Genomic DNA, 12,811 nt, shown 5'->3' with positions numbered 1-12,811 from the left:
ATGTGTTCCACTCCATTAGAACACAAGCTTTATCTGGGAGTCATCTGCATTTTTTATCCCCTCCCTCCACTGCTGTCTTGCCTGGAGCCTAGAATAAGCTCTGGCACATAGTACGTGCTCACTTAATTTGGATGACTCACGAAGAACACCCCGGAGTAGGGACTTTCTCTTTTATGCCCACCTTGGTCATGGATCTGAGAGTCTGATGGTTGGCGGCAGTAGGGTTTGGAGCTGAGGGAAGGGAGGAGGCCAGGGACGCCTACTGGTGACTGATGGGAGGAAGACCTTCAGAATCAACCGGGAGGTTGACTGTTGGGAAAATTCTGCACCCCTCCACCAGCCCAGCTTAGTCTTCTGTGGGTCTGGTCCCCATCCTTTCAGCACCGCCTGGTGTACTTTAAGGCTCTGGCCCCCGATTCAGGGTAATGCACTGCGGTGGTAGCAGACCACTGGAGGAAGCAAAGGGTCTCAGTCTCCTGCTGGGGGACCCTCCCTCCACGTGGGCCCACTCCTAGGACCAGAGCGCGGACGGGAGCTCTTTACAAGTTGGCCCTCCTGCCCCGAGCTGGAGCCACTTCCAGAGAGGCCTGAGAGGCAGGGCGCCTGCGTCTTGGCTGATGTCCCCTCAGGGTCCGCCATGGCGCCCGGGGGCGGGGGCGGGCGGGCCCTGTCTGTCCTCTGCGGGAGCGCCAAAGGGCACGTGCGCCGAGGCGTCCTCGTGAGCCGGTGGGCCCTGTCCTTTGTCTCCCTTAGAGATGGCGTCCCTCCCTACCGCGTGGGGAGTAAGAAGCAGCTGCAGAGAGAGATGCACCGGAGCGTGAAGGCCAACGGTCAAGTGTCCCTACCTCACTTCCCGGTGAGTGCGCCTGCGCGGTGGGGGAGGGGGAGTCTGCTGTGGGCGGGGCCTCGTGGGGTGTCTGGGAGGGATAGGGGTGGGGCCTCGTGAGTGCGCCTGCGCTGTGGGGGGCGTGGTTCTGCTGGGGGCGGGGCCTCGGCCGGGATCACGTGGGGACCCGGCCGGGAGTGCGGTCTCCACAGTTGGTCAGCTCCGGGAACAGGAGGAAGGGGAGGCCCACCTGAGAGGTGCGACGGGGTTCACCGCGGTGTAAGCCAGCGCAGGGGACCTGACGATGACCTATGCGACCTTCTCCATTTTCTCAACAAAAAAAGAGTTCCCTAAGAGAAAGAAACCAAGAGGTTCTTTCCCAGAAACCAGGCCCTGAAGGGCGGAAGGTGATGCACGGCTTGCGTTGGGCGGCTCTGTTAGCTCCTTCTCCAGAGACCAGACCGGCGCCGGGCGCATCGTAGGTGCTCCCTGCGCTCTTGCTGACTGACTGAACCAGGAGGCTGGGGGATCTGCCTCCTGCCAGGGCCAGTTACAGCCCTGGGACCCCCTCCTCGTGTTGCCCAAGTGGCTCTGTCACTTGAGTCAGAGTTCCTCTTTGTATTCGGCCATTTCTGCTCCAACGCCCTGGAGGTCTGTTGTCCCTCCTGTTTCCAGCCCCAGAACGTGGCTTTGTGCCTGCCTGTTGAATCTGCAGTCAGTGTTTTGAGGATCCATGAGTGCTTCTTCCTGTGTTTGAGACGCGAGGCCAGCAGGGTGTGGAGGGCTTTTCGGGGACCTCCCTGATGATTTCCAGGTCCTGGAGGGCAGACGGCCCCTGGTCCCTGCACGCAGGGGACCACTCTGCTCCTTGGGGAAGGGAAGCGAGTGCCCAGCTCAGAGCAGCATCTTTATTTCCGAGTCCTTCCTGCCAGCCGCAGACAACCCAGCTGGCCCACCGGTTATGTCGCATGTAGAAAGTCAGCTCGTCGAATTGCTGGTCCCATGTTGCATTAGTGTGTGGACTGTTGCAACTTCTCTCTGAAGCTCCTGGAACAGTCCGGGGCACTCAAATTTGTGAAGATAGCTTTTCTGGGGAACTCCAGCGCCCCCCTTCTCAATCACTGTCTCCTCACCCCAGTACAACAGTATGGATGAGATGTATATATTTTGATTTGGTGGAGCCAGGGGTCTGGGGGAAGTTCTGTGTGTTTAAGAAAAGTTCTGTTGCCCAGGCTTATAAATTACATGATTTTTGTCCTGGGGAGTGCAAACCGGCCTTCTTCAGGAGGCAGCACTTTGCTGGGGGGGCTGCTTGGAGCCAGCCTGTGTGAGAACGACAGCCTCTCTAGATGGGCCTTCCCCTCCCGGGGTCTTGTGGCTCAGCGGTTGCCGTGGTGAGGCTCAGTTCATTGCTGAGGAGGGGAGATGCTGGCCTCTGCAGGTTGGCTTTCTGTTGCCCCCCCCCCCCCCCCCCGCAAAGAGAAGGGCCAAAGCAGGAGGGAAGTGAGGGGAGGAGGCAGAAGGACCCGGGTGGGGGTGGGGGGCTCAGGACGACAGGAGGGGACAGAGGGCCAGCAGCGGGGGTTCTCTGTCGGCTGCTCTTGGCAGTGTTCTGGTGCCTTTTTATATTCCGTACTTGACTTGGAGATGTTCCCTTTTCCCTTGATAGATCAGCTTCAGGCAGCCAAACTCAGCAGTGTTCTGCTACTAGCCTGCAGCAGCTTTCTTCATTTTCTGTACAAAGAGATGGGAGGAGGGGTGGGCCAGAACTGAGGCGGGTCGGGACAGTGTTAGACAACACCACCTCAAAGGTGCACAGTGTGCGGCCAGGGAAGAAATTACCACCGCTTCTGATCTGGGCCCTGTGACTCCTTTTTTTTTTTTTTCCCTTTTGCTCCCCCCTGCCTCCTTTCCAATCTTATTTTTTCAAATTCCCAACTCCCTTTCTGTTTAGGCTCATACTTTTTATTCCTTGAGTTGCGCTCTCCCCTCCCCATCGCAGAGAGCTGCCTTTTTTTTTTTTGATGTTTGACAACAGTCTTTGAAGATTCTCAACTTCAGAGTAGCGACTGATGGGCTGGTTGTACTACAGAGGGAGCGCGCGCGGCCTCTCGGAGTGCGACCAACTGCTCGTGCCCACGGCGCACGGCCGGGGACCATGGCTCTCCATGAGGCCACGGCGCCGGCGCATAAAGCGGCCACGCCGCCCGGGCCCCGCGCCGCCCAGTCTCCACGCAGCCGTGGACGTGGCCGCGTCCCGGCGCCCGTTCCCCGGCCCGGGCAGCCCCCTGACCGCCTCCACCCCGTCTCCTCCCCGCGCCCCGCAGAGAACCCACCGGCTGCCCAAGGAGATGACCCCCGTGGAGCCTGCCGCCTTTGCGGCGGAGCTCATCGCTCGTCTGGAGAAGCTGAAGCTGGAGCTGGAGACGCGGCACAGCCTGGAAGAGCGGCTGCAGCAGATCCGAGAGGTGGGCGCCGCCCTGCCGACACCGGATTGGGGGGAGGGGGCTCCTTCTGACCCGCCCTCCCCCGCTGCCTTCCCTTCCAGGAGGAGGAGAAGGAGGGCTCGGAGCTGGCGCCGGGCTCGCGGGAGGCGGGGCCCGCGCCGCACCCCCTCTGCCTCCTGCCATCTAGCAGCTATGAGGAGGACCCGCAGACCATCCTGGACGACCACCTGTCCAGGGTCCTCAAGACCCCCGGCTGCCAGTCCCCGGGCGTGGGCCGCTACAGCCCCCGCGCGCGCTCCCCCGACCACCACCACCGCCACCACCTGCAGCCACACCGTGCGCTGCCCCCACCCGGGGGCGCCCTGACCCCCGCCGCCCTCCCGGCCAGCTGCTCCCTCCTTGGGGCCAGGGGCTTCGTGAGCAGGCAGACCACGAAGCACGTGCACCACCACTACATCCACCACCACGCCGGCCCCCGGACCAGGGACGAGGCGGAGGCCGAGGCCGCGCCGCGGGCGCGGTGCCCCTGCCCGGGCCCCGGGGGCGCCGACTACTCCTACTGCACCAAGTGCAGGAGCCTCCCCGGGGTCCCCGAGCCGGCGGGGGCCGCCCAGCTCTGGTGAGTGTCCCTGTAGGAGGGGAGGGCGGCGGGGACTTGGCAGGGAGGGGTGGGGCGGCGGAGGCGGTCGGGAGGGGCTGAGATGGACGCGCTCCTCTGTCCCCACCGGCAGCCGGGGCGGTGCCCCCTCCAGACGAAGCGCTAGAGGCTCCGAGCCGGGCCCTGCCGCGCCTGCCCGGGAAGCCGGGGCCCCCGGTGGAGTGGGGTCCCTGCAGCCGCCTGGGGAGGAAGGAGACAGGGCGCAGGTCGTGTGGCAGTGGGTGCTGGAGAGCGAGCGGCCCGGCAAGCCCAAGCCCCACAGGTAAACAGTGGCTCGGCCCGGCCCGGGGCGTGGGGACAGACTGTGTCTGCGCGGCTGGAGCTGGGGGGGCGGTGGGCGCTGCCCTCCCCGCGCGAACTGCTGCCCTGAGACCGCGGAAGTGCCGCATCCTGGCAACGCAGGGTGGTGGTATGGCCCAGCTTTTTTTTTTTTTTTTTTTTAGCTCTCGGGAGGCAGGATGGAGAGCTCTCTGTTGGAGTCATATTTTCCAGTTTTTCTAACCCCATTTCTTTCCTTCGGCTTCCTCTCTCTGCCTTCCTCCTCCAGCGCCCAGAGCACCAAGCGGGCCTACCCCACGGAGTCGGCCCGCGCGTCCCCAGCCGAGCGGGCTGGCCGCCACCACCTGTGGGGGGGCAGCACCGGGCACCCCCGCGCCACCCCCCGCGCCCACCCGACGTGCACCCAGGACTCCTCGGTGCCTCCCCTGACCCCGCCTAACACCCTGGCCCAGCTGGAGGAGGCGTGCCGCCGGCTGGCCGAAGTGTCTAAGCCCCCGAAGCAGCGGTGAGTGGACTGGCCGCAGCGGTCAGGGGCGGGGCTGGGGTAGAGGACCCCTACCTTGAGGTCCAGCCGCTCCGACAGGCTCACTGGGATCTGGTGAGTCATGCTGCAAGGAGAAGGAATCTCCGAAATTCCTTGCAAATCCCGTTCGCTGAGGAATGTCCCAGTCAGTCAGGGCTATGAGATGAACTTCAAGGAGCCGTGACCGGCTGGAGACCCAGTGCCTGCAGCCCTCGGCCTGGGCGGGCACCATGCCGTCCGGGGGGCCCAGGGCTCAGCGTGCCTGGGCCAGGCCCCGGGGAGCTCCTGTCCACACAAAGCTGGGGTGAGGTTCCCCCCGGGGGAAGTCGGAGGTGGGGAAGACTGGTTCTCTGTTTTCTGTTGGCCCTGGGCTGAGGCTTCCCGCTCATCCTTTGCTGTCCTCAGGTGCTGTGTGGCCGGTCAGCAGAGGGACAAGAGCCACCCGGGCCCCGGGGTGCCGGGCGCTGCGCCCTTCTCCAGCCCGAGCCCCGCTTCGGAGGAGTGAGTGTCTTGGCCTAGCGGTGCTGAGGTCCACCCAGAGGCTTTGTGTTTTCAGGGTATTCACGTGAGGGGTTGCAGTTTTTGAAAAATTTTTAGTCTATAAAATCATTTTGATTTTAACATCCGAGACAAGGTACAGTAAACCCAGATGGTGCCATAGATCAGGGTCTGGAAAACCCCTGTCCATATGGAGGAATGTATGGTGACTTGTTAACACATAAGTGTTCCTTCCTGAAGTGGTGGTTGGCTCAAGGTCGCAAGCTGAGAGCGAAGCCTGTAGCTTCTGGCTAGAGAGCCCCAAACGCAGATGAAAAAGTTGTTCCTGTTCACCTGGGAGGTGAGCGGGTTGAACACGTCTGTGTGGACTGAGCAGGAAGGCGCTGCTTCCCTGTGCAGAGACAGAGGGCCCATCCTTGCTGTCTTGGGGGGCCAGGCACTGGGGGGTGGTGGGAAAAGCATCTCCTGGCCGTGCCCCAGTCCCTGTTGTCGAGTTACACTCCTGTAACTGGACAGGGGAGCCAGGCTTCGTTTCATTCCAGGATGGTGTGTATAAAAAGTTGTCGGCTACAGAGATCTGAAATGGTCTAAGTCGTTCAACTGTCCTTTCTTAGTTTCTCCATCATGAGTAGTGTTCAAAGTGAGAAAAAAAACCTCTACAACTTTTTAATTGGTTGACCTTAAGTTGACCAGCTGTCTGGGCCTATGGCTTCTTTTTTTTTTAGCCATTCTGCAAAAACTCAAGTTGCAGTGACTGAGGGCTGATCCCCACACAGCCCCCTACCTTGGCCCTGGCATTCCGAGTTCACGCCATCCCTAGGTAGAGGCAGAAACCAAAGACTCTGGTTGGGGCGAGTGTGGTGTCGGGTCACTGTGGGAGGATTCTTACCTTTTGGGGCAAGTTTCCTGTGGATGCCCCCAATGGACATTGCTCTGTCCTCCCATTGGGCGGCACACACACATCTGTGTGCCCTGCACAATGACCGGGGGAGGACCGTGTGCCCACCAGAGGTGACTCCCCCAACGCAGGACCCCTGCCCAGTGCCCTTGGCACACGCAGCTGCAGCCTCACCTCTGAAGACAGTTTGCAGACCCCCTGGGCATGTGTGTGCACTCTGACCGCTTTCAGATGCTGGACTTGCGGCTTTTCGGTCTCATTTTCAGCCACAAGGAGCCCAAGAAGCTGGCAGGGGTGCACGCGCTCCAGGCCAGCGAGCTGGTGGTCACTTATTTCTTCTGCGGGGAGGAGATCCCGTACCGGCGGATGCTGAAGGCCCAGAGCCTGACCTTGGGCCACTTTAAGGAGCAGCTCAGCAAAAAGGGGAACTACCGGTGAGCATCCTGTGGCTTTCCTCTGCTCCAGAGTCGGTTTGCTCAGAACCAAGAGCCAGGGTCGCCTCTCAGCCCCCAGACCTGGAGGGGCCAGGTGGGTGGGCTGCCGGGGGCTTCGCTATGTCTCCATTCCTCCTCCTACCCCACCCCGCCGTTCCTCTAGGCCCCCTCTCCCCATCTGCACAGTGCAGACCAAGCCCTGGCGTGCCAGCCCCGGGCGTCCTTGGTCACTTTTCTCTCGCCTTGTCTGGGTCATCTGGAGTCCTAGCTGGCCTTGTCGGCTGCCTCCATCCCAGAGGAGTACATGGGTTGAGTCCCGCTGTGTCCCGGGTGCTGTGTGCAGGGCCAGGACAAGGAGTGGGGAGCAGTGGGGGGCACGGGTCAGAGAGGAGCCCAGCTCGGGCGCAGAAGCTGCCACCCTAGCATCCCCCCGAGCTAGGAAGGGAGTGTGAGAACTTTAGCATCCCTTAGCAAGCGACCTGCTGGGTGCACACCATCTCTGCACCCGGTGAGCCCACCTCCAGGGCCCGAGACCCCTGCCCTTCAGAGCAGGCCCCCCGCAGCCCAGAGTGACTTGGTTTGCAGGGAAGGGAGTAGGGCTCGGGGCCAGGACCATGCAGGTGACGGACCACAGGCCTTGGGCCAGCTTGGGGTCTTCTGGTCACACCTGGGCAGAGACAGTTCTGGAAATGAGCAGGGGAAGGGGGAACAAGCCTGGCTTATCTTGCACAGACCCAGGCGAGGGTAGCGGCACAGGTGCTCCTCCAGGGACCCATCAGGATCTCAGCTGTGGCGCGGCTGGTGACCTTCCAGGGGGCCCAGAGCAGGGCAGCCCCCGCTTGGGCACTTCAGCCACATCTGGCCTGGATCCTGTCTGTCCCAGGCATGCTCAGTGAGCCAGGCTTTGAAGCCCCAGCTCTTCTCTAATGCGAGGACTCTGCACGCACATTCCTTGCTGATTGGATCAGGCTGTGGTGAGCGGGCCCTCCCTGCCGCCCTTCTGGGCCGGAGCCGGACCCCTGGTCCTCTCGGCGGCAGTGGGGGTCTTCTCAGCCCGTGTGCTGCTGCACTCACCTTGCCCCCACCCCCCATCCCAGCGAGGACAGGGCCAGGGAGCGGGATGCAGGGCAGGGCTGGGCGGGGAGCTGCCCTCAGAGGCCAGATGCCCAGGAAGCAGGGTGTGAAGCAGGTCGCAGTGGTGAGAAGCCAAGGGCTGTGCCTTTGAAGTCTCGGGAGGCCGGGGGAGGCCGGGGCCACACACAGGAGGAGGTTGCAGTTATGGACTGAGTCACAAGTCTGCTCAGAGAAGCCGGGAAGCCACCCTGCTCTGCTCCGTGCTGACCCCAAGGGCTGTGGGCCTGGGGTGCCGGGGGCATTGGAGCCTCTCCAGGGAAACAAAACTTGTTTCCCCTCACCCCCCCATCCACAGTGCCCTGTCTCGGGCAGGCAACCCAGGATGGGTGTCTCCAGCGCTGACCCCCCGGAGCCAGGCTAGGAACCTGGGGAGTCCAGCCCCTTGCGTACCTCCAGCTGTCTTACCGTATCTGGCCTTATCAGCTGTGTGAGTACTTGGCCTGCCTTCACTGAAGAGCAAGGACATTTAGCTGCAACCCAGGGGGATGTGGAAAAGCTTTTTAAGGAGAAAAGATAAAAACAGAGAACCACTGTAACCCTGAGACACAATTACACATTTTTTTTTTTAGAAGCTATTCCCCTCCCCCAGGGGACTTTGACTCCCCCACCCCCAACAGTGGCCTTTGATGCCTTGAGATGACAGCCTTCAGGGGCTAGTTTAATCCATCTGAGGGGTCTTGCTGGCCGGGGACAGGGGAGGCAGAGAACTTGGTGTGGTGTCCAGGCAGGGGTGCGGGTGGGCCGGGTGGGCGGGACAGCAGTCATTTCAGACGTGACCCTGCTGGGATAGGCTGGCCATCTGCGCCCGTGCCATCAAGTGGTTTCAAGAAGGAAGGCTGGGGTGGGGCCCAAGGGGCTTTCCATCCACACAGAATGGGGGCCTTTGGCGTTTGACCATGGGGCAGGGGAGCGAGGGGCCTGGGGCAGAGGGGAGAGTCGCGGGGGTCTTGGTGGCTCCGTGAAGCAGGGAGCTGCCCACCTCCCGCGGTGGCCACGGTGGAAGCAGCCAGTCCTGTCCCCCAGCTGTGCCCGAGCCCCCGACTATGCCCGAGACTGGTCCGGCACTGGCAGGTGGGGAGGAGCTCAGGTACTGGCCTCCTGCAGGCTTCACAGGGTCAGATGGCTGAGTCTGGGGGCTCTTTGAGGGGCCCTCTCCCCAGGCTGCCCCTGCAGATGAATGCCAAGCATGCTTTGCCCCCACTCCCACCCCCCGGGGGGGCGGGGAACTGGGGAGAAAGAAGCAGCTCTCTTCATCAGGCGACAGCCCTGGACTGAAGGCTGCAGCCTCAACGCTCTTGGGGGGTTGGGGGCGAGGGGCATGGCCACCGCCTCCAGGCTGCCTGCCTGGCTTTGCCCTCCACCCAACTCCCCAACCCGGGCAGCTCTCACGGCAGATCCCAGCGGCGATTTCCCTGCCAGCCCCATGCAGCAGCGTTCTCGAGACCCCTTGTTCCCCCCGTGTTGACAAATTCTTCTCAAGCCAGGTAGAAAGTGCAGCTTCACCAAGCACGTGTTGGGTTTCCCCTTTAAGGTATTACTTCAAAAAGGCAAGCGACGAGTTCGCGTGCGGAGCGGTGTTCGAGGAGGTCCGGGACGACGAGGCGGTCTTGCCCATGTACGAGGGCCGCGTCCTGGGCAAGGTGGAGAGGATCGACTGAGCCCCGGCCCAGCCTTTCTCCGCCAGGGCGAGCACGACCCTGCCCCACGAACGAAGTGCAGACCGGTGAAGACCCCAGAGGCGGGAGGAGGGCGGGGCCGGTCTTCACCCTTCACCCTTTGGCCTGGCGCTGCGGTGAGGAAAGCCGGAACTGCTTATAGAAACGTGACCACTCGGCGCCGGCGAAGCTGACTGTGCCCGAGAGGCTGCCGCGTGTCCTGTGTGACCGCCCGGGCTTAAATCCAGCCCCAGGTCACCTGGACAGGAGTCCCTGCTGGTATTTATTGAACAGGCTCCCCGCGCCCAGCGTGTGGACGCGGGAGAGGGAGTTTCGTAGTTCTCTGTCACCGAGAATTCAGCTCCGCGTGAAGACAGACTGTTGGGGGTGGCGCCCTGCCGCCCGCACACGCAGAAATCTGTGCATTTTCTGCCCACCGCCCCGCTCTGCCCTGTTTTGTCACAGAGGTCTGGAGGCCTGGTGTGGCGGGCCTGTCAGTGGGATGATCGTTGGGGGGAAGGAGCCTCCCTGGGGCCCAGGTTCATCCTGTGACTTCTGGGGCTCCCCACCCCACAGCCGACACCTGCTGCAGCCATGTGGTTCGACTCGTGCTTTTATGGAAATAGCGGTCCTTGGCGTTTTTCAGAGGTTACTCTCTGGACCCCAGCCGTTCCGGAAGCTCCTCCTCACCTCACCCCCGCCCTGCAAAGAAGCGAACAGCTTTGGGAAGACTGGCCGCAGCACTCTCCCGCCAGACACCTTCCTGTGTTGGCGTGGGGGTCTTCACTTAACTTATATCTGTGCGTTCTGCCCGCCGTCGTCCCCTGAGCCCGCGTCTGTGTGCATTGTACGGAGAGAGTTTCCACCCGCCGTCTCAGCTCGACCTTGAATCAGTACAGCACCTGCACCTGCACGGCGCCCGCGCCGTGTGTCGCCCTATATTGAGGGCTCAAGCTTTCCCTTGTTTTTTGAAAGGGGTTTATGTACAAATATATTTTATGCCTTTTTATTACAAGTCTTGTACTCAATGACTTTTGCCATGGCATTTTGTTCTACTTATACTGTAAATTATGCATTATAAAGAGTTCATTTAAGGAAAATTACTTGGTACAATAATTATTGTAATTAAGAGATGTAGTCTTTATTAAAATTTTATATTTTTCAAAATATTGGCCTCCTCTTTGAGTTGGTGGGGTGGAATTGGGAGAGTGGCACCCTTTTGTACGTCAGCACCTTTGCTTGATTTTTCCCACCTGGCTCGAATCCATGTCTCTCTGAGCTGGAGGTCTTCTTACCTGATTGCTGTTTTGGAAAATGATTTCTTCAAAGTCACCGGGTTGCTGACTGGCTGAGGGTCTTCTCGTGGAGGTGCCGGTGTGGGCAGCATCTCTGAAGTTCTCCCTGTCTACCACCTGATTGACCAGCCTCTTCCTCCCAGGCAGCTACCTGCCACCTGGCCGGGTCGGTACAGGTGACGAGGGACTGGGGTGGGGTCCTTCCAGGAGCACTTGCGTCTCAGGTGATGTGTCGGGGATGAGCAACCTCAAGATGGTGAGCAGATCGTAACTGCCCGTGGGATCAGTGAACCACCTCCGTCTCAGTGCCCATCAGCCACCCTCCTCCGGCTGGGTAGACCATATGGTTGGGTGAGGAGCGCGCACTGTTCATGGGATGATTCTCTTGTTGGGCTGCTCTTCATCTAACAAACATCCCTCCCCGTGCATAGAGCACTGAGGGTTGGGCCGCATTTCAGATCCCAGAGAGCAAGTCCATGTGGAGGCGTCCTAGGACGAACCCTTTCTGAAATAAGGGGGAAATATGTGTGTGGGGGGGAGTAAATTAGGAGTCTGGGGTTAGCATACACTATATATAAAATAGATAACCAGCAAGGACCTACTGTTGGGCTTCCCTGGGGGCTCAGATGGTAAAGAATCCGCCTGCAGTGCAGGAGACCTGGGTTCAATCCCTGGGTCGGGAAGATCCCCTGCAGAAGGGAAAGGCTACCCACTCCAGTATTCTGGCCTGGAGAATTCCTTGGACTGTACAGGTCGTGGGGTCACAAAGAGTCAGACACGATTGAGCAACTTTCACTTGCAGTATGAGGAATGAAGAGATTCAAGCCGGTGGATGTGGCGGGGGACCTCTTGATTCATCATGTAAGAATCATGAGTTCCGACACGGGCTTGGGGTTCAGAAGAACCTGAACCCAGGTCCCAGAGCCACTGCCTCGGCAGGAAGCTCCCAGCAGCGTCCGTGAGGCAGAAACCAGATGCGACGACCGCTTGTGCTCACTCATCTCACTGTGAAAGCCGGCTCCTCACCCGCAGAGGGAACCGGCCTCTGGGCTCCTCAAACCCTGACTTTGTCTGCAGAATCAACTGTGCCTTCCTCGGACGAGTGGGTCTATGACTTTATTCGAAAATTCCAAAGGAAAAGGTAGGATGCAAGACCTCCCTCCTCCAGCCCCGCCAGGTCTCCCCTGGGAGCTGGTGCTTCACAGCCGCCCACCCCAGACACCCCACCCCAGGGAGGCCCGGGGTGCTTCGCCACCTCCCCTGTCTAAGCGCCAGCTGCCCAGCAGGTCACCTACCTCGTCTTCATTTCCTGGGGGCTTCCGGAAGCTCTGGCCCCTTTTTCTGATTGATCGCTCCGCAGTTCATCAGAGGAGCGCGCAGACCGTGGGCCCGAGTCCACCCTGGGTTGGCGGGAGCTCGTGCAGCTCCCTGGATTAGTATTAGGAAATCCACCCCCCCATCCTGCTGCAGCCTCTGGGCACTGGCGTCCCCCTTCCCCTGCCCTGGCACGGAACCAGGAGAGGCAGGGGGCACCACGGTGGCTGGGGAGGCGGAGACGTTCCAGCTGGAGCCTGGCTTTGGCCCGAGCGCATCTAAGATTTGTCCTTATTACATTTGAGCTTAGACCGGGGTCCCGAACCTCCAGGCTGCAGACCAGTACCTCCTGTCAAATCAGCAACAGTATTAGATTAAAGATAAAGCGCACAGTGCACATAATGCACTTGAGTCATCCTGAAACTGTTCCCCTGTCCATGGAAAAACTGTCTTCCACGAAACTGCTCCCAGGAACCACAAAGTTTGGGGTTGCTGCCTTCCACAGTACCTGGAAATTCTCTGCAGCCCCTCACCTGGGGGAGGGGGCGGTTCACGGGGAAGACTGGGGCTTTGCATAAAGGACCCTGTTTTCTTCTTTTCCACCCCCAGGATATGTTGGGGTTATAATCATATTGTTAAACGGAAGGAAATTGGAAGTTACCCCAGAGAAAATATTCCAGTCTATTTGAATAATTAGGTAAGATTGGGCTTTTTGCTGTTGTTGGTTGGTCTTTTTTTAAAAAGATTCTGTGTGTGTGTGTGTGTGTGTGTGTGTGTGTGTGTGTGTGTGTGTTGGGGGCTTTAGAAGAGAGCTGCCACAGACACAACTGTCCACCTCGTCCAGGGCCTG

The 12,811-nt window shown here is 60.3% G+C and overlaps 1 protein-coding gene across 5 annotated transcripts in view; it reads left to right on the top strand.

Annotated features, from left to right (window-relative positions):
- Positions 1-10,519, top strand: part of AXIN2 (axin 2) — a 28,046-nt gene extending 17,527 nt beyond the window's left edge. For all 5 annotated transcript variants that reach the window (XM_043905753.1, XM_043905750.1, XM_043905754.1 and 2 more), the window contains 8 exons: positions 754-856; positions 3,154-3,294; positions 3,375-3,892; positions 4,005-4,193; positions 4,479-4,715; positions 5,139-5,234; positions 6,396-6,563; positions 9,229-10,519. In XM_043905753.1, coding sequence (XP_043761688.1) covers positions 754-856; positions 3,154-3,294; positions 3,375-3,892; positions 4,005-4,193; positions 4,479-4,715; positions 5,139-5,234; positions 6,396-6,563; positions 9,229-9,355 — 1,579 coding nt within the window. In that variant the 3' untranslated portion in view covers positions 9,356-10,519. The remainder of the gene's footprint in view (positions 1-753; positions 857-3,153; positions 3,295-3,374; positions 3,893-4,004; positions 4,194-4,478; positions 4,716-5,138; positions 5,235-6,395; positions 6,564-9,228) is intronic.
- Positions 10,520-12,811: the final 2,292 nt, after the last annotated feature.

Source organism: Cervus elaphus, chromosome 5, assembly GCF_910594005.1.
Source record: "Cervus elaphus chromosome 5, mCerEla1.1, whole genome shotgun sequence".
Taxonomy (NCBI): domain Eukaryota; kingdom Metazoa; phylum Chordata; class Mammalia; order Artiodactyla; family Cervidae; genus Cervus; species Cervus elaphus.
Note: the sequence above shows the minus strand (reverse complement) of the source record. Positions and strands in the feature narration are given on the sequence as shown.